This window comes from Salvelinus alpinus, chromosome 18 (assembly GCF_045679555.1).
Source record: "Salvelinus alpinus chromosome 18, SLU_Salpinus.1, whole genome shotgun sequence".
Taxonomy (NCBI): domain Eukaryota; kingdom Metazoa; phylum Chordata; class Actinopteri; order Salmoniformes; family Salmonidae; genus Salvelinus; species Salvelinus alpinus.
The window spans coordinates 37422327-37443555 of record NC_092103.1 but is presented as its reverse complement, the minus strand read 5'-3'; the positions used below and the strand labels follow the sequence as shown (position 1 = coordinate 37443555).

The 21229-nt window shown below is 44.8% G+C and overlaps 1 protein-coding gene across 3 annotated transcripts; it reads left to right on the top strand.

Annotated features, from left to right (window-relative positions):
* The first annotated feature begins 1589 nt into the window (after positions 1-1589).
* Positions 1590-21223, top strand: LOC139544272 (outer dense fiber protein 2-like). Of its 3 annotated transcripts, XM_071351211.1 has the most exons (20): positions 1594-1810; positions 2350-2463; positions 2713-2826; positions 4965-5117; positions 5269-5459; positions 7612-7845; positions 9136-9283; positions 9533-9658; positions 9997-10071; positions 10274-10345; positions 10448-10564; positions 10758-10943; positions 11168-11277; positions 13482-13617; positions 14100-14210; positions 16341-16604; positions 16815-16915; positions 19111-19273; positions 19471-19596; positions 19765-21223. In XM_071351211.1, exons 1-20 carry the CDS (start codon positions 1808-1810, stop codon positions 19933-19935), a joined length of 2715 nt encoding a protein of 904 aa, XP_071207312.1. In that variant the 5' UTR covers positions 1594-1807; the 3' UTR covers positions 19936-21223. The 3 variants fall into 3 exon arrangements, with proteins under 3 accessions (XP_071207311.1, XP_071207312.1, XP_071207313.1); XM_071351210.1 differs by having other exon boundaries at positions 1590-2463; XM_071351212.1 differs by lacking the exon at positions 7612-7845 and having other exon boundaries at positions 1678-2463.
* The last annotated feature ends 6 nt before the right edge of the window (positions 21224-21229 follow it).

Here is a 21229-nt window from a genome sequence, read left to right as displayed (position 1 = left end):
ACTTTTGACACCAGGAAATATCTGTATATGAGTACACTCTGGCGGGAAACAACTCGCAAACTCCTTCTTCCTTGGGTGTGTGTGTGAGAGAGAGACAGCGAGAGGCAGGTTTGACAGACTGAGGGTTCTGTAGGACTGCCCTGTTTAGTTGTGAAAATGGTCCTGTTAAAAACACGTAATTTCAGAAATGAAAATGAATATGAAGGACCAATAGACCTACAATAAGTGATTAGAATCAGGACCAGAACATGTGGATTAACATTGTGTTGGCCTGTTTGCATCTGTTATAAGTAGGATTTAAACCTGAGAATATTGTGCATACAAGTTTTGCTTTGTTTACAGTATGAATGCAGTACTGAACAGTGCCTTGCACAGATTGAAGAGGAGTGGACTCTCTCCTGTACACTCTTCCACCGATCCTTGGTTAGTATTGAAATGTTCCCATAGTTCCTTCAATTCAATAATGGACACCACTGCTGAAAAATTACTATAAGAACCCATGACTAACCTCACATCATGTGGACCAGGTGATAGGCTACACATCCCATAATGTTGTGTACGAGTAGGACAAGACATGAGTGGCAACCACAGAAGGTAGAGCTGACAACAATTAGAACATTGGTTTACTTTGAGGGCCACCCTGAGTCTGATTTAATTTGATGGAACTCTCCCCTACCAACCAGACCTCAACATTGACAGGGTGGCTGGGGGAAGTGGTACAAACTCTATCAGTAAAGAAAAAAACCTATAAAGAATAATACATAAAAAAAACATTGACATCTACAAGACAACGTTGATGATCTGGAATTTTTATATAAACTGAAACAATATTGGGTCTGGGAAACTCTGATATGGATCAGTTTTGCAGTCCTAGCTTCATCACATAACAATAGTCTGTCATTATCATGTGTGAATGTTGCTGTTTCTTTATAATCTACTGTGAAAGCCACTTGCCACAGCTGAATTCCCTCTGGGAAAAATAAAGTTATTATATTGTATTCTTTTATTTTCTATCAGTTACACTGCATTCTAGAATTATATTCTAGAATTATATTATATTCTCGTGGCTGTACCTAAAAGTGACTTAGTTCACAACAACTGTCTTATCTAGGCTTGTGGTTCCCAACCTTTTTTGCTTACTGTACCACCAACTACATTTTGCTCTGCCCGGAGTGCCCCTGAAGTATACCCTTGTGGGCATTTTACCAGTAAGCCTATGGTCTCATGAGTCTTCTTAAGTATCCCCTGTGGATAGGCCAAGTACCCCCGGTTGGGAACCACTGATCTAGGCTATTTTTATCCTTAATTGGACCACCTAACTACTGCCATCACCATCATGAGTGCAGCCAGGATAGTCATGGCTAGAACAAATCCAGCTTTGGTAAATTAAGGTCAAAAGGTCATGTGTTTTGCATTTGACCTAACCCTAACACTTTTTCTCACCTTAACCTAATTATCCTAACCTGCTAAGTTAATTATTCTAACCTGCTGCATAAGCCCTTCTAACCATAACCCCAGGAGAGGAGAGAGCAACTCCCAGCCAAAGCAAACTTGTGTAGGCTTGGACGGTTTCTAGGGAACCCGTTGCTATCAACAACGTGGATCATAAAACACCAAGGTCAGTTCTTTGCTCCAATCACAGATCAGCAAAGTTTTGAATCAGCCAATCACCTATCAGAATGCTAGTCTACCGGAAGAATGGTGTTTTGGAGGAAGCTTTGCCTGTTGAATGAAATGCTAGCAAGCTAAGTAAAATATATTTCACAATATACATAATCTACCATTTCGAGGAATATTGTGTTTTCACATGGTGAGTGACTTCTGATGTTAACGCTACAGTAGATACTTCAACTTATTTTTAGCTAATCAATTTGTCCACATCGCAGTCTCTGTCTTAGCAGAAACTCGGTTTAGCCAAATAGCTAGCTAGCTAACGCTACCAGGCCATTTCATGTGGTATCTACTAAATTTCATAAGCTACGTATCTATCTAGCTTGCTAGTATAATGGCTATCTAACTAACTACTTATATTTTGATTGACAGACAATCTCCTACTAAACAAGAATCACATCTGACAGTGAATCAACCCCACCTTGTTTGTTTACACTTGCCCCAATTTCCTTGATGTTTGTGATGTACCCAGGGAAACTGTCCCTTATCAAGGCCTGCTTTGCACCATTTACTCTGTTTCAGACAGTGCATATGATTCTGCCTCCCTTTGAAAAAGTCTCCCTTTGACTGGGTTTGTTTGAAGGTGTGGTAGTGCTGGGCCACAATAGAAAGGTTGAGCTGATGAGGGAGTTATTTTGTGGCCTTTGCGTAGTTGACACACAGCTTTTTTTACTACAGAAAAAAGCACTGAGAACCCGATCAATCTCACCACCCCTACATGTGCACGTGAATGAGACCACGCCTGTACATGTGCATGTGAAGAAGAGTAGGAGCCCTGCCAGGACACCACAGGTTGGAAAAACCTTTTCAGGCGAACACATTTGAAAAGTTCATTAGATGTCCTAGTTTCCTATGAATACAGTTCTGATTCAGGGCCTGAGGTGCTGAATTGATACGAAAAGCATGGAGAATATGTTCTACACTGTTTCCAAGGGTCTCTGAATGTATACCCCTTTCTTTTATGCTATTTGATACTGTATGCCATGCACTACATGTAAAGGCATAGTGTCTCCCTTGAGTTTTATGCAGTCTGTTTTTCAGGGTAAGACTAAGGGCGATGGAGGGAACCTGCGACCTACTGCAAAGGTCAAGACACGGGTGCCGTGGATACCGCCTGGGAAGGCCTCCACACGGGATGCCTCCTACAAATGGGAGGTCTGACATGCTATTCACTCCTTTTATCTTGTCTGTCTATTTATCTTAATTTCCACAAATACAATGTATCCATACGCCTATTAAAGCAGTATCTTATAAAATAACTAATTTCAAGACTATCCTATCAACCCTTTCAATAAAGGGTTGATAACCCTAACCCTAGGAAGCTCTTTGCCACCTTCTCCTCCCTCCTGAATCCTCCTCCCCCTCCCCCCCCCTCCTCCCTCTCTGCAGATGACTTCGTCAACCATTTTGAAAAGAAGGTCGACGACATCCGATCCTCGTTTGCTAAGTCAAACGACACCGCTGGTTCTGCTCACACTGCCCTACCCTGTGCTCTGACCTCTTTCTCCCCTCTCTCTCCAGATGAAATCTCGCGTCTTGTGACGGCCGGCCGCCCAACAACCTGCCCGCTTGACCCTATCCCCTCCTCTCTTCTCCAGACCATTTCCGGAGACCTTCTCCCTTACCTCACCTCGCTCATCAACTCATCCCTGACCGCTGGCTACGTCCCTTCCGTCTTCAAGAGAGCGAGAGTTGCACCCCTTCTGAAAAAACCTACACTCGATCCCTCCGATGTCAACAACTACAGACCAGTATCCCTTCTTTCTTTTCTCTCCAAAACTCTTGAACGTGCCGTCCTTGGCCAGCTCTCCCGCTATCTCTCTCAGAATGACCTTCTTGATCCAAATCAGTCAGGTTTCAAGACTAGTCATTCAACTGAGACTGCTCTTCTCTGTATCACGGAGGCGCTCCGCACTGCTAAAGCTAACTCTCTCTCCTCTGCTCTCATCCTTCTAGACCTATCGGCTGCCTTCGATACTGTGAACCATCAGATCCTCCTCTCCACCCTCTCCGAGTTGGGCATCTCCGGCGCGGCCCACGCTTGGATTGCGTCCTACCTGACAGGTCGCTCCTACCAGGTGGCGTGGCGAGAATCTGTCTCCTCACCACGTGCTCTCACCACTGGTGTCCCCCAGGGCTCTGTTCTTGGCCCTCTCCTATTCTCGCTATACACCAAGTCACTTGGCTCTGTCATAACCTCACATGGTCTCTCCTATCATTGCTATGCAGACGACACACAACTAATCTTCTCCTTTCCCCCTTCTGATGACCAGGTGGCGAATCGCATCTCTGCATGTCTGGCAGACATATCAGTGTGGATGACGGATCACCACCTCAAGCTGAACCTCGGCAAGACGGAGCTGCTCTTCCTCCCGGGGAAGGACTGCCCGTTCCATGATCTCGCCATCACGGTTGACAACTCCATTGTGTCCTCCTCCCAGAGCGCTAAGAACCTTGGCGTGATCCTGGACAACACCCTGTCGTTCTCAACTAACATCAAGGCGGTGGCCCGTTCCTGTAGGTTCATGCTCTACAACATCCGCAGAGTACGACCCTGCCTCACACAGGAAGCGGCGCAGGTCCTAATCCAGGCACTTGTCATCTCCCGTCTGGATTACTGCAACTCGCTGTTGGCTGGGCTCCCTGCCTGTGCCATTAAACCCCTACAACTCATCCAGAACGCCGCAGCCCGTCTGGTGTTCAACCTTCCCAAGTTCTCTCACGTCACCCCGCTCCTCCGCTCTCTCCACTGGCTTCCAGTTGAAGCTCGCATCCGCTACAAGACCATGGTGCTTGCCTACGGAGCTGTGAGGGGAACGGCACCTCAGTACCTCCAGGCTCTGATCAGGCCCTACACCCAAACAAGGGCACTGCGTTCATCCACCTCTGGCCTGCTCGCCTCCCTACCACTGAGGAAGTACAGTTCCCGCTCAGCCCAGTCAAAACTGTTCGCTGCTCTGGCCCCCCAATGGTGGAACAAACTCCCTCACGACGCCAGGACAGCGGAGTCAATCACCACCTTCCGGAGACACCTGAAACCCCACCTCTTTAAGGAATACCTAGGATAGGATAAAGTAATCCTTCTCACCCCCCCCCCCCCCTTAAAAGATTTAGATGCACTATTGTAAAGTGGCTGTTCCACTGGATGTCATAAGGTGAATGCACCAATTTGTAAGTCGCTCTGGATAAGAGCGTCTGCTAAATGACTTAAATGTAAATGTAAATGTTATAAAATGGATCAAAAGAAGCAATGTTTCCAGAGTCTGTGGTCACTGAATCTATTCATGTCTCAGGGGCCGACTCATCGTCTGGAGATCACAACATTACCTCAGCCCGAGATCTCCCACTCTCCGCTGCGATTTGCCGACCTCTCGTCAGAGGAGGAGGAAGTGCTGCATGGACGAATCAACCAGTACGAGAGGAAGATTGACAGCCTGATGACTGAGGTGAGCACGTTCAAAAGTGTGGTCTGTCCCTCCCGTAAAATTCTCCTTAGGACCGGATGCACAAGTTCCCCTAGTTCCCTACGTCTTGATACAACATTTATTTAATCTTGTGTGTGTGTGTGTGTGTGTGTGTGTGTGTGTGTGTGTATAGGTGGAGCTACGAAGGAAGCAGCAGCTGCTGGAGCGGCAGTCTGAGAAACTTAGCGCCTCCCAGCGGGTCATTGAGGAGCAGGAGGAGGAGCTGGCCGAGGTGGCCAATGAGCTGGAGGTCACGGAGAGGGAGAACTCCCGCCTGCGCCACTCCATGGAGAAGATGCTGGACGAGAGCGACTGCACCAGCAGGTATGGACCAGACAGATACACTTGAAACGATAGTTTATTTAAATTTACTTTGTTTTCGTGATGTTACAGCTTTAACTTATTTTCTTATTTTTGCCCTGTATTAAAAATGTACTGTATTTTATGGACAGTGTTAGTCAGAAAGTAGAGAGGAAAACAGATAGTGAGTGTCAGACAGAGAGGAAGATGTGATTCAATACCCTGTTGCCGGCAGGTATGAGTTGTCCAGAGTTGTTATGACTGTGATGATGAGCCATGATTCTCAGACGCCTTTAACCCATTAATAGTCCTTGTAATAAAAGAAGGTCTATTTAGTAGTTCTTTATATATAACATCTGATTTATTGTCGGGAGCCAAAAGTTAAGTTATCGAGAGCCACCAGTGAATCGCGAGCCATGCAAAATATCACTGGCCTGTTATAATGTCATACAATGAGCCCCGGTGTCCTGGCTGAAATTCCCCATCTGGCCCTCACACCATCATGGCCACCTAATCATTCACAGCTTTCAATTGGCTCATTCACCCCCCCCCCCATCCCCTGTAACTATTTCCCAGGTCATTGCTGGTGGCTCTCAAACAAGCAAAGCGTCAGTATAGAGACAAAGTGGAGTCGCAATTCAACGGCTCAAACACGAGACGTATGTGGCAGGGTCTACAGACAATCACGGATTACAAAAAAAAACAGCCCCGTTGCGGACATCAACGTCTTGTTTCCAGACAAATTAAAAAACTTCTTTGTGCGCTTTGAGGACAATACAGTGCCACAGACGTGGCCTGCTACCAAAGACTGTGGGCTCTCTATCTCTCTATCATGAAGTGCTTTGAGAGACTAGTCAAGGATCATATCACCTCCACCCTACCTGTCACCCTAGACCAGGGGTGGGCAAACTTTTTGACTCGCGGGCCACAATGGGTTCTAAAATTTGACAGAGGGGCCGGGCCAGGAGCATTTGGAGGGAGTGTTTGGGCCGGATATACTAAAGCATTAAATGTAGTGTGTGCAAACCTCATAGCACAGTAAGAACACTACAACCCAATTTATTAACTGTCTTTCAAATGTGAAAAATAGCCCTTATCAGTTAATAAATTTGTCTCAAGGAATATGCAAGATATGGCATTTACATACTATTTCGCAGATACCGGGATGAGGAAATGTAAATAGATTAAAATAACATACGCACTGTGATTTATCAAGATTGCGTCTGTTTTTAATAAGTTTCAATCGAAGGTGCAAAGTTAAAGAAATCACTCCAACAACGGTCAATGTGTTTTGAGTGCGCCATCTATTGGGGAAACGTGGGCATTGCAGGGAAAGGGGAAAAAAATTAGGTTTTTACTATAATTTGGACAAGTTCGGCGGGCCGGATTAAAAAGCCTAACGGGCCGTATGTGGCCCGCGGGCCGTAGTTTGCCCATGTCTGCCCTAGACCCACTCCAATTTGCTTATCGCCCCAATAGGTCCACAGACAATGCAATCGCCATCACACTGCACGCTGCCCTATCCCATCTGGATAAGAGGAATATCTATGTAAGAATTCTGTTCATTGACTACAGCTCAGCATTCAACACCATAGTTCCCTCCAAACTCATCATTAAGCTTGAGACCCTGGGTTCTCGACCCCGCCCTGTGAAACTGGGTCCTGGACTTCCTGACGGGCTGCCCCCAGGTGGTGAAAGTAGGATCCTCAACACTGGGGCCCCACAAGGGTGTGTTCTCAGCCCCCTCCTGTATTCCTTGTTCACCCACAACTGCGTGGCCATGCACGCCTCCAACTCAATCATCAAATTTGCAGACGACACAACAGTAGTAGGCTTGATTACCAACAACGACGAGACAGCCTACAGGGAGGAGGTGAGGGCCCTCGGAATGTGGTGTCAGGAAAATAATCTCTAACTCAATGTCAGCAAAACAAAAGAGATGATTGCGGACTTCAGGAAACAGCAAAGGGAGCACCCCCCTATCCACATCGGTGGATGTGGACAGCAGTGGAGAAGGTGGAAAGTTTTTTAAGTTCCTCAGTGTACATATCACAGACAAACTGAAATGGTCCACCCACACTTACAGTGTGGAGAAGGAGGTGCAGCAGCGCCTCTTCAACCTCAGGAGGCTGACAAAATGTGGCTTGTCACCAAAAACCCTCACTAACTTTTACAGGTACATAATTGAGAGCATCATGTCGGGCTGTATCACCACCTGGTACTGCAACTGCACCGCTCACAACTGCAGGGTTCTCCAGAGGGTGGTGCGGTCTGCACAACGCATCACCGGGGGCAAGCTCCCTGCCCTCCAGGACACCTACAACACCCGATGTCACAGGAAGGAAAAAAAGATAATCAAGGACAATAACCACCCGAGCCACTACCTGTTCACCCCGCTTTCATCCAGAAGGTGAGGTCAGTACAGGTGCATCAAAGGTGGGACAGAGAGATTGAAAAACAGCTTCCATCTCAAGGCCATCAGATTGTTAAACAGCCACCACTAGCACAGAGAGGCAGCTGCCTACTTACAGACTTGATATCATTGGCCACTTTAATAAATGGAACACTAGTCACTTTAATTATGCCACTTTAAGAATGCTTACATATCTTGCATTATTCATCTCATATGTTGTATACTGTATCCTTCACTATCTATTCTTTACTATCTATTGCATCTTAGCCGCTCTGTCGCTGTTCATCCATATATTTTATACTTATATATTCTCATCCCATTCCTTTACTAGATTGTGTGTATTAGGTTTTGTTGTGGAATTTGTTAGATATTACCTGTTAGATACTGCTGCACTGTCCGATCTAGAAGCATAAGCATTTCGCTACACTCGCAATAACATCTGCTAACCATGTGTATGTGACCAATAAAATTAGATTTGATTTTAAATGATAATGTGTTCTCAGTCAATTTATCTGGTAAAATAAGGGTAAAATAAAATCTGTGTACAAAACATTAAGAACACTTACTCTTTCCATGACAGACTGACGAGGTGAATCCAGGTGAAAGCTATGATCCCTTATTGATGTCACTTGTTAAATCCACTTCAATCAGTGTAGGTGAAGGGGACAGGTTAAAGAAGGATTTTTAAGCCTTGGGGCAAGACAAAAGATTTAAGTGACTTTGAACGGGGTATGGTAGTAGGTGCCAGGCGCGGCGGTTTCTGTCAACAACTGCAGCGCTGCTGTGTTTTTTACGCTCAACAGTTTCCCGTGTGCATCAAGAATGGTACACCACCTAAAGGACATCCAGCCAACATGACACAATTGTGGGAAGCATTGGAGTCAACATAGGCCAGCATCGACACCTTGTAGAGTCCAGGCCCCGACGAATTGAGGCTGTTCTGAGGGCAAAACGGGGTGCAACTCAATATTAGGAAGGTGTTCTTAATGTTTTGTACACTTAGTGTATAATTAAGCAATAAAGCCCGTGGGGGTGTGGTAGAACCATTAGCCATATACCACAAACCCCCAAGATGCATTATTGCTATTATAAACTGGTAACCAATGTAATTAGAGCATTAAAAATAAATGTGATATACAGTCTGATATACCACGTCTGTCAGCCAATCAGCATTCAGGGCTCAAACCACCAAGTTTATAATACAACAATCTTTCCTTTCTGTGTCCCATATTCACAATCTGCCATTCCTCTGCCTCTCATACGACGTCTGCCTACACACCTGTCCAGACTAGAGAGGTCTATGGAGTCGATGCAGCTGGAGAAGGACACTCTGCTCAGGAAGTTGATGGAGGCTGAGATAGATGGGACAGAGGCTGCAATACAGGTGTCAGCCCTCAGAGAGACCGTCACTAAGATGAGGAGTGTCAGCACCAGCGTGAGTGACAACAGAGATAGGGGGTTGAGCACAATTTCAATTCAGGAAATGGATTGACATGCCAATTCAGACTATTTGTTATTTTCAGAGGGGATATTAGTTAACTTCCTCAGTTGACTGAATTGAAATGGAATTGACCCCAACCATGCTTAGAAACCAATATAGGTTTTCAAAATGCATATGGTAGGTGCAACCTCAGGATATAATGTAGGTGTTGAAATATGAAATTCTTTCATTTGGTTGGAAAAGAGGATGTCTGGGACTGAGTCTTCCCTCCTGGCGAGTCAGAAGGAGCTGCTGCTCCAGAAACTGGAGACGTTTGAGGCCACCAACCGCACGCTGCGCCACCTACTGAGGGAACAGCACGGACGTGAGGTACCGGTACACGCTTCAGGCCAGTAGAGGGCAGATTGGCCTGCAGTAGAGTAGAACTTACTTTTAGCTATAACATGCCTTGATTTAGGGCCACAACATGATTAGCAAAGATACTTTACTTAGCCTGAACCCTAGCCCTACTTGAACCCCTAAGTTTCAACAAATTCCGGGATGGTGAAAATGCTGACAAGATGAGGAACCAATGACTTTCAGAAGCAGGATGAGGCAGCAAGCCAATTACAACTCACAATCTTATGTTGTGGCCTGAAATAAGGCCCTCTTATAACTGCACTTTTACCTGTTGTGGTGGCTGTTTTTCTTGTTTGTTTTTTGAACAGCTGGAATCCACGAGGATGTCAGAACAGAAAGATGTACTTCTGAAGAGGCTTACAGACACAGAGGCAGAAAACTCGGTGTGTTTCTTTGAATAAGCCACTGTCTGTCAGCAAAATGTTCCTCGTATTATGAATCACCAAAATGTCCTCTTCAAAATGGTTTGTGCTCTTGGGGCAGTTGATGAATAGAAGAAGGTTCTACTGAAGTTAATGTCTGTGTCATTTGTAAAGCATACATTACACTATAAGCATATTATAAACATGGCATGTCATCACACAGAATATTGTGGTGAAACTGCAAGAGAAAAAGAGGGAGGTGAAGCAACTGACTACGCTTCTGGACACAGAGAAGGTGAAGTACAGAGGCAGTAATGTGTCTCACACACTCGCAGCGTGTTCATCAAATATATCATTATTTGAATGATAATGTATTTTCTGTCTGTTGATGTTCCAGGAGAACGCTAAGACCACAGGCGAACTGTCTAAAGTGCTGGAGTCTACTCGGGCCCACTTGCAGAGCCAGTTACGCAGCAAAGAGGCTGACAACAACCGCCTTGCTGTGCAAATCAAGGTAGAGTGACATGTTTGTTGCGTGGATTCTGTTTAGTACGCAATTCATCTTGCTCTGGAGCAGCTTCATTTTGCTATATTTACATACTTTGCCTATGCCTTATTGTAAAAGAAAAGTGAAAAGATCAGTCCCACTACAAATAAAATGTCTTCCTGTATGTTTTTTTTCATCCTCTGCTTTCGGATTTGTCAAGAACCTGGAGCAGGCGGCCAGTCAGCAGCAGGGAGAGATGGGTCACCTGCTGGAGCAGTTGCGGGGTCTGAAACTACAGGCGGAGGCCGACAAAGAGGACCTAAAGAGGGCCACACGGGCCCAGAAACACCGGGCTGAACGCAGCGAAGATACCGCCGGGCAGCTCAGCACCCAGCTACTGGATGTGGTAGGTGAAGGGGAGGAGAAGGTGGCCTAACTGTGTCTAATCTTTATAAAAAAACGACCTTGAATCAGTGCTTAGGAACAAGATATCCCACAGAAGAATAGCTTGATGATAAGTCAACCTTTGTTAGTAATGGGCTAGAACAACAGCCAGATGTACCGTGTAGCTCTCCATGGCCCGACTTGAATAATGTTAAAATCTATTGGATGATATTGTTGACTTCACAGGAGAACCAGATGGCAGAGGCCCTATCAGCAGCAGAGAACTGGCGTGGTCGCCACGCCCAGGAAATGAAGGACAAGACTCAGCTAGAGATGGAGGTCTCAGTCCTCAACAGGTGAGAGAAAGAGAGAGATGCTTCATTTGATTGACCACTTTCTCTCAGAATAAGAGGGAACACAAAATCAAGCACAATCATGAATATGTCAAATGTAAAATATAGTCAAATCAAAGTCATTGGTCGCGTACACCGTTTAGCAGATCTTATATCGAATGTAGTGAAATGCCTATGTTACTAGCTCCTAACAATGCAGTGAAATGCCTATGTTACTAGCTCCTAACAATGCAGTGAAATGCCTATGTTACTAGCTCCTAACAATGCAGTGAAATGCCTATGTTACTAGCTCCTAACAATGCAGTGAAATGCCAATGTTACTAGCTCCTAACAATGCAGTGGAATGTCAAAGAAGTACACAGATAATCCACAACCAAAAAACAAATCAAGAATTTCTGAACTAATTCATTAAAAACCCAAATAGAACTGTAACAGTAATCCAAATGCAATCTATACATATACAGTATACTGTATACACCAGATGAATTTACACAAGATACATAATATATACAAGAGTATGTGGACATCAGCCACACATGTTGCTGACAGGTGTATAAAATCGAGCATACAGCCATTCAATCTCCATACACAAACATTGGCAGTAGAATGGCCCGTACTGAAGAGCTCAGTGACTTTCAATGTGACACCGTCATAGGATGCCACCTTTCCAACAAGTCAGTTTGTAACATTTCTGCCCTGGTAGAGCTGCCCCAGTCAACTGTAAGTGCTGTTATTGTGAATTGGAAACGTCTAGGAACAACAACGGCTCAGCCGCGAAGTGGTAGGCCACACAAGCTCACAGAACGGGACCACCGAGTGCTGAAAATCATAGCGCTTAAAAATGGTCTGTCCTTGGTTGCACCACTCACTACCAAGTGCCAAATTGCCTCTGGAAGCAACATTGGCACAAGAACTGTTCGTCGGGAGCTTCATGAAATGGGTTTCAATGGCCGAGAAGCCGCACACAAGCCTAAGATCACCATGCGCAATGCCAAGCGTCGGCTGGAGTGGTGTAAAGCTCATTGGACTCTGGAGTAGTGGAAACGCATTCTTTGGAGTGATGAATCACGTTTCACCATCTGGCAGTCCGACGGACGAATCTAGGCGGATGCCAAGAGAACGCTACCTGCCCTAATGCATAGTGCCAACTGTAAAGTTTGGTGGAGGAGGAATAAGGGTCGGGCTGTTTTTCATGGTTCGGGCTAGGCCCCTTAGTTCCAGTGAAGGGAAATCTTAATGCTACAGCAAATCAAATGTTATTTGTCACATGCGCCCGAATACAACAGGTGTAGATCTTACAGTGAAATGCTTACTTACAAGCAGCAGTTTAAGAGTAGCAGCAGTTTAAAAGAGGGGGGGCAATGCAAATAGTCTGGGTAGCCATTTGATTAGCTGTTCTGGAGTCTTATGACTTGGGGGTAAAAGCTGTTAAGAAGTCTTTTGGACCTAGACTTGGTGCTCCGATACCGCTTGCCGTGTGGTAGCAGAGAGAACTGTCTATGACAAGGATGACAATGTCATTGTAGATGATTCTGTGCTTCCAACTTTGTAGCAACAGTTTGGGGAAGGCCCTTTCCTGTTTCAGGGTGACAATGCCCCTGTGCACAAAGTGAGGTCCGTACAGAAATGATTTGTTGAAATCGGTGTGGAAGAACTTGACTGGCCTGTACAGAGCACAAACCTCAGCCCCATCGAACACCTTTGGGAGGAATTGGAATGTCGACTGCGAGCCAGGCCTAATCGCCCAACATCAGGGCACAACCTCACTAATGCTCTTGTGGCTGAATGGAAGTCCCTGCAGCAATGTTCCGACATCTAGTGGAAAGCCTTCCCAGAAGAGTGGAGGCTGTTATAGCAGCAAAGGGGGGACCAACTCCATATTAATGCCCATGATTTTGGAATGAGATGTTCGACGAGCAGGTGTCCACATACTTTTGGTCATGTAGTGTAGACTAAGAATGATATGTAAAGCAGTAGATATATTAGAGTGAGCTACATCAAGAATCCAGTATATAAATAAGTATGCTGTGTTTATAAACAGTAACTAAAATGTAATGTACAGTAGTAGAAATATTAGAATGAGCTATGTCAAGAATACTGTCTTTAAATACACAGTACAAACCCCCATGGTCTAACATAAAGCCCAGCTGACATTAAGCCTTCCTAATCCAACTTTTATCATCCTGCTCCACCCTGTGTGTGTGCAGCCGAATGTCAGACCTGACACAGCAGCTCCATGGGAGAGAGGACAAGGGCCGGGCCGAGAGAGAGGGGCTCCTGGACCGCCTGCACAGTCTCACCACAGAGGGCACCCACTCCAGGCTACAGAACCAGAGCCTCAAGGTCAATGACGACAATGGATTAACACCTGAAATGTTTTGCCCAGTTTCCCGGAGACAGATTCATTTTAGTCTGGAAGTTGGACTAGAAATCGCTTTGAATGGATATTTTTCATTGAGCTTTAAAGGGGAATGTAAACACTTTAGGAAGTAAAGCCAAGCAACGTTACAGTTAGCTGACGTTCTAAAGCCTAGTGTTTCCCTTCGCCTTTAATCTGTTTCTGTACCAATCCATTATGTGGTACTTTCTTCTTTTACGAGAATCCCATTTCTACCCGGTACTTAACAAATAGTACGTGTTGGTTCTGGTTTCAGTACATTACAAAGATACAAATGTAATTCATTATCCATAGATTTATCTGACCATATAATAGATTGCTTCATTGCATCATAACACCGACTTGCGGTCAGATTATTCTGGTACACACATGTACACCGTTCTGTACTGCTGGCTAACAGCCATATGTGTGTGTTTCCCTCATTCAGGCCAGGTTATCTGCTGTGGAAGAGAAGCTGGCTCTGTCCCAGTCAGAGGTACAACAAGTCAAAGCCTCTGTGAAGCAATACGAGAGCCTGGTAGACAGCTATAAGACCCAGGTATGTAAACACACACAAGCGCACACACACACAAGTATACGCCCACGTAGTACCCACATACAGTGCCCACAAACATGCAATAATAGACTAAATGAAAGAGAATTAAGCAATAAGGCCCAAGGAGGTGTGGTATATGGCCAATATACCACGGCTAAGGGCTGTTCTTATGCACGACGCAAAGCGGAGTCAGACCGTATACCATGGGTATGACAAAACATTTATTTTTACTGCTCTAATTACAGGGGTAACCAGTTCATAATAGCAGTAAGGCACCTCAGGGGATTTGTAGTATATTACCAATATACCACGGCTATGGGCTGTATCCAGGCACTCCGCTTTGCGTCGTGCGTAAGAACAGCCCTTAGCCATGGTATATTGACCATATACAGTTGAAGTCGGAAGTTTACATACACCATAGCCAAATACATTTAAACTCAGTTTTTCACAATTCCTGACATTTAATCCTAGTAAAAATTCCCTGCCTTAGGGCAGTTAGGATCACCACTTTATTTTAAGAATGTGAAATGTCAGAATAATAGTAGAGAGAATGATTTATTTCAGCTTTTATTTCTTTCATCACATTCACAGTGGGTCAGAAGTTTACATACACTCAATTTAGTATTTGGTAGCATTGCCTTTAAATTGTTTAACTTGGGTCAAACGTTTCGGGTGGCCTTCCACAAGCTTCCCACAATAAGTTGGGTGAATTTTAGCCCATTCCTCCCGACAGAGCTGGTGTAACTGAGTCAGGTTTGTAGGCCTCCTTGCTCGCACACGCTTTTTCAGTTCTGCCCACAAATTTTCTATGGATTGAGTTCAGGGCTTTGTGATGGCTACTCCAAAACCTTGACTTTGTTGTCCTTAAGCCATTTTGCCACAACTTTGGAAGTATGCTTGGGGTCATTGTCCATTTGGAAGACCCATTTGCGACCAAGCTTTAACTTCCTGACTGATGTCGTGAGATGTTGCTTCAATATATCCACATAATTTTCCATCCTCATGATGCCATCTATTATGTGAAGTGCACCAGTCCCTCCTGCAGCAAAGCATCCCCACAACATGATGCTGCTACCCACGTGCTTCATGGTTGGAAGGGTGTTCTTCGGCTTGCAAGCCTCCCCCTTTTTCCTCAAAACATAACGATGGTCATTATGGCCAAACAGTTCTATTTTTGTTTCATCAGACCAGAGGACATTTTTCCAAAAAGTATGATTTTTGTCCCCATGTGCAGTTGCAAACCGTAGTCTGGCTTTCTTATGGCGGTTTTGGAGCAGTGGCTTGCTGAGCGGCCTTTCAGGTTATGTCGATATAGGACTCGTTTTACTGTGGATATAGATACTTTTGTACCAGTTTCCTCCAGCATCTTCACAAGGTCCTTTGGTGTTGTTCTGGGATTGATTTACACTTTTCGCACCAAAGTACGTTCATCTCTAGGAGACAGAACGCGTCTCCTTCCTGAGCAGTATGACGGCTGCGTGGTCCCATGCTGTTTATACTTGCGTACTATCGTTTGTACAGATGAACGTGGTACCTTCAGGCGTTTGGAAATTGCTCCCAAGGATGAACCAGACTTGTGGAGGTCTACAATTTTTCTTCTGAGGTCTTGACTGATTTATTTTTATTTTCCCATGATGTCAAGCAAAGAGGCACTGAGTTTGAAGGTAGGCCATGAAATACATCCACAGGTACACCTCCAATTGACTAAAATGATGTCAATTAGCCTATCAGAAGCTTCTAAAGCCATGACATCATTTTCTGGAATTTTCCAAGCTGTTTAAAGGCACAGTCAACTTAGTGTATGTAAACTTCTGACCCACTGGAATTGTGATACAGTGAATTATAAGTGATGTAATCTGTCTGTAAACAATTGTTGGAAAAATTACTTGTGTCATGCACAAAGTAGATTACCTAACCGACTTGCCAAAACTATAGTTTGTTAACAAGACATTTGTGGTGGTTGAAAAACGAGTTTTAATGACTCCAACCTAAGTATATGTAAACTTCAACTGTACCACACCCCCCTTGTGCCTTATTGCTTAAATAAATGACTATGTGTGTGCGTGCACTGTTCCTGCGTGCCCTATGTGTGTTAGTGCGTCTGTGTAATGCTACCCATTGCCCATCACTCAGGTGGTGAAGACGCGGGCGGAGGCGGACGAGTACTGTGCCAGGCTGGGACAAACGGAATGCGAGGCACGGGAGGTCCGGGACCAGATGGAGAGGGAATTGGAGGTGGTGCGTAGGGAGCTACTGGGCCGGCTGACAGAGCTGGAGCCTCTTCCTGAGGCACTGCAGCGCTCCGAGGTCCTACTGGAGGAAGCTCAGGACAGGGAACATGCCCAGGAGAGACACAGCACCGAGCTGACCACTGCCCTGGCCAACCTGCACATGAAGGTGTGTGTGTGTGGGGGGGTGAAAGTGTGTGTATGGGAGGTGGGAAGTGTGTGTGTGTGTGTGGGGGTGTGTGTGCCACCTTGGCTGACCTGAGCATGGTGTGTGCGCTGTACACAAAACTTAATGGTATGCTTCCAGACTGTGGCTTTATTGGTGTTATTAATGGTTTATTAATGGGTGGTGTGTGTGTGTGTGTCTCTCTCTCTTTAGGTGGAGCAACAAGGCACCCAGGTGGAGCTGGTGAGAGTGAAGAACTCGGTCCTGTTGGAGGAGAACAAACAGCTGCAACACCGTGTGGAGAGTCTGGAGAGGTCAGACAGTTACGGCCATTCCAGAGCCTGACACATGTATTGACCCGCATGAATATCATTACACACTGAACAGTACGAGTCTGTATGTGTGTACAGTGTGCATGTTCCTGTGTGTTTTTGTAATATGATAACTAATATCAGGGGTGCAACTTTTGCTGGGGATGGGGGGACATGCATTTTTGTGCCCCCCCCAGTTTTATCATTGGAATGTGATACAAAACGAGGCAACTGTGTGCTTTAGGACCATGCGGACGCCTCCGAGCAGTCGGGTAGGCTGTTTGGAGTGTTTATCCAACTAAATAAATAAAATAATATAATAATAATCATTTTAAAAATATGTTCCCCCCCACCAAAGTTGCGCCCCTGACTACTACAGTTGAAGTCAAAGTTTACATACACTTAGGTTGGAGTCATTAAAACTCGTTTCTCAACCACTCCACAATTTTCTTGTTAACAAACTATAGTTTTAGCAAGTCGGTTAGGACGTTTTTCCAACAATTGTTTACAGACAGATTATTTCACTTATAATTCACTGTATCACAATTCCAGTGGGTCAGAAGTTTAAATACACTAAGTTAACTGTGCCTTTAAAAAGCTTGGAAAATTCCAGAAAATGATGTCATGGCTTTAGAAGCTTCTGATAGGCTAATTGACGTAATTTTTGTCAATTGAAGGTGTACCTGTGGATGTATTTCAAGGCATACCTTCAAACTCAGTGCCTCTTTGCTTGACATCATGGGAAAATCAAAAGAAATCAGCCAAGACCTCAGAAGAAAAATTGTAGACCTACACAAGTCTGGTTCATCCTTGGGAGCAATTTCCAAACGCCTGAAGATACCACGTTCATCTGTACAAACAATAGTATGCAAGTATAAACAGCATGGGACCACGCAGCCGTCATACTGCTCAGGAAGGAGATGCGTTCTGTCTCCTAGAGATGAACGTACTTTGGTGTGAAAAGTGCAAATCAATCCCAGAACAACAGCAAAGGACCTTGTGAAGATGCTGGAGGGAACAGGTACAAAATAATCTATATCCACAGTAAATGAGTCCTATATCGACATAACCTGAAAGGCCGCTCAGCAAGGAAGAAGCCGCTGCTCCAAAACCGCCATAAAAAAGCCAGACTACGGTTTGCTACTGGGGACAAAGATTGTACTTTTTGGAGAAATGCCCTCTGGTCTGATGAAACAAAAATAGAACTGTTTGGCCATAATGACCATTGTTGCGTTTGGAGGGAAAAGGGGGAGGCTTGCAAGCCGAAGAACACCATCCCAACTGTGAAGCACGGGTGTGGCAGCATCATGTTGTTGGGGGGATGCTTTGCTGCATGAGGGACTGGTGCACTTCACATAATAGATGGCATCATGAGGCAGGAATATTATGTGGATATATTGAAGCAACATCTCACGACATCAGTCAGGAAGTTAAAGCTTGGTCGCAAATGGGTCTTCCAAATGGACAATGACCTCAAGCATACTTCCAAATGTGTGGCAAAATGGCTTAAGGACAACAAAGTCAAGGTTTTGGAGTGGCCATCACAAAGCCCTGACCTCAATCCTATAGAACATTTGTGGGCAGAACTGAAAAAGTGTGTGTGAGCAAGGAGGCCTACAAACCTGACTCAGTTACACCAGCTCTGTCAGGAGGAATGGGCTAAAATTCACCCAACTTATTGTGGGAAGCTTGTGGAAGGCTACCCAAAATGTTTGACCCAAGTTAAACAATTTAAAGGTAATGCTACCAAATACTAATTGAGTGTATGTAAACTTCTGACCCACTGGGAATGTGATGAAAGAAATAAAAGCTGAAATAAATCATTCTCTCTACTATTATTCTGACATTTCACATTCTTAAAATAAAGTGGTGATCCTAACTGACTTAAGACAGGGAATTTTTACTCGGATTAAATGTCAGGAATTGTGAAAAACTGAGTTTAAATGTATTTGTCTATGGTGTATGTACACTTCCGACTTCAACTGTATATCCAAAGTGACATACAGTACAGTGAGTTCATACATTGTTAGTGTGTGACCCCGGCGGATACATGTGACCCCCCCTCTGTGTGTGTTTATGTATACCGTGTGATGTATGTGTGAGCATACCTGGGTCTTACAGCCCTCCCCTCTATCTCTCTCTTTAACCCCCCTGTCCCTCCATCCCTCCCTCCTTCCCACCCTGTCTCTCCCTTACAGGAAGTTGGAGGAGGCCACCAGTCAAAACAGGGACCTGGCGGGGGTGATCGCCAAGCGGGAGGAGACCATCCACAGCAACCATCTCTGTCTGGAGGAGAAGTCCCGTGAGTGCACCCACCTGACCCGCCAGCTGGAGGAGGCTTTAGAAGACGCCCGACTACAGGTCTGTCTGGGGCTCCTGGCTGCCTGGGGACAGGGGAGGCTGTGGAGCAGTCATTTTCAGACAACAAAAATCTCACCACGACATCAGCTAAAATACTCTGACAATAGTTTTCTTCCCTGAGGATGTTTTATCTTTGTTGTAACAAGGTGAGAAGTCCGTTGCTCTGTCTGATGGAGTATCTCTGTCCTGGTGTATAGGTGTCCAACACCCGGGAGCGTGCGTCCACCAAAGAGCGCTCCACCCAGTCCAAGGTGGTGGACCTACAGACACAGTTGAGCAGGACCGCCACAGAACTCACCACCCTACGCCGTAGCAAAGAGGAGGTGTGGGGGAGTGTTTTAAGAAATGCACATCTCTCGTGTAAAACTCTGATTATAATCTATGATAGTCTCTAGACCTATTGTGGTCAACGACATTGAATCACGACAATACTCACCTTATACACACACAATCAGAGATAATTTCATAACTGTGTGTGTGCTCCCCTTCAGGTGGAGCGGCGTTACCAGTCGCGTCTGCAGGATGTGAAGGATCGTCTGGAGCAGTCAGACAGCATCAACAGGAGTCTGCAGAACTACGTCCAGTTCCTCAAAGCATCCTATGCCAACGTGTTCGGCGACTTAGCCCTCACCAGCTCTCTGCGGGCCCCCTCTCCTATCTGAGGGAACCATCCCCAAAGATTCTCTCAGAACACACACACAGACACACACACCTGTCTCATCTGAGGGTACTCTGTCCAAACACACACTTATTTATCCAGGTCCATTTTCAGAGGGCTCTTTTCATCTATATGAAATATGTGGATTTTGAGTGTGTATATGTTACAATTATACAATATCAATATGGCTATAATATATAAAAATTTCAAGAAAGGAAAGTGCTGTTTGCAGACATTAATAGTTTACACAGTCTTCACTTCCAGCTTGGACAAGTACACCCAAACACGCTTCAGGCCAGCTAAAACAAAAAAGGAATCATCTGAGGGACTTGGAAATAAATAAAAAAACACTCCTTACCCCAGGACACTTTAACTAGTGACTATCAGGGAGAATACAGAAAAAGTTGCATTCTGTTTCTGGGTAAATCTGATAGATTTATTGACGGGACAAAAAAACAATAGGCTTACGTTTAGGCATGAATCACCTTCATCAGAGCCTGACTCCCGGAAAGTCAGTAGTTGAATAATATATGCCATTTAGCAGTCGCTTTTATCCAAAGCGACTTATGCGTGCATACATTTGGGTGGCCCCGGGAATCAAATCCACAACCCTGGCACTGCTGACGCCAATCTCTACCAACTGAAGTGTGCTGGGATAAGGAATGTTTGGGGGATTTACTTCCTGCTTGTCTACAGTAATTGTTAGTTGTCCTATAGTTGTTGATGTCCTACTAAGAACATTATGTTTTAACCTCTACGGTTTATGATATCTCAGCAAACTGTATCATTCTGTGCTGTACCCTACTGTACAACACTATATAGCTAGCCACCCACCTAACAAATGTACTGTACCAAACCATAGCTGTCCAGCTACCCTGTCGCGTAGCTGTCATATACAGCATCCGTCTATTTATCATCTTATCATGTTACAGAATTGTTCCATTGGTGCTATGATTGATTAACCTGGTCCCAGATCTTTTTGTGCTATCATGTTAAGTCCTTGTTATGTTTGGCGTGACAAGGAGCGGCATGTTGGCACAAACAGAATGGTACCCAGGCTAATGATTGGTGCTATCTGCTAACCAAGGCCATATCAATGAAACTAATGATTTAGTTTGGGTTGTTTTTACTGTTTATTTGGGTCAGTAGGAGTTGATGTGCTCTTGGCGATAATTGTAATAGTTGTACTTCTACTTTAATTATGAAATAGAATATATATATTTTTCATACTTTAATAAAATTATTTTATATACCTTGAAAGTGTTGAGTTACAATAAAGCAATTTAAAAGGTTATCTT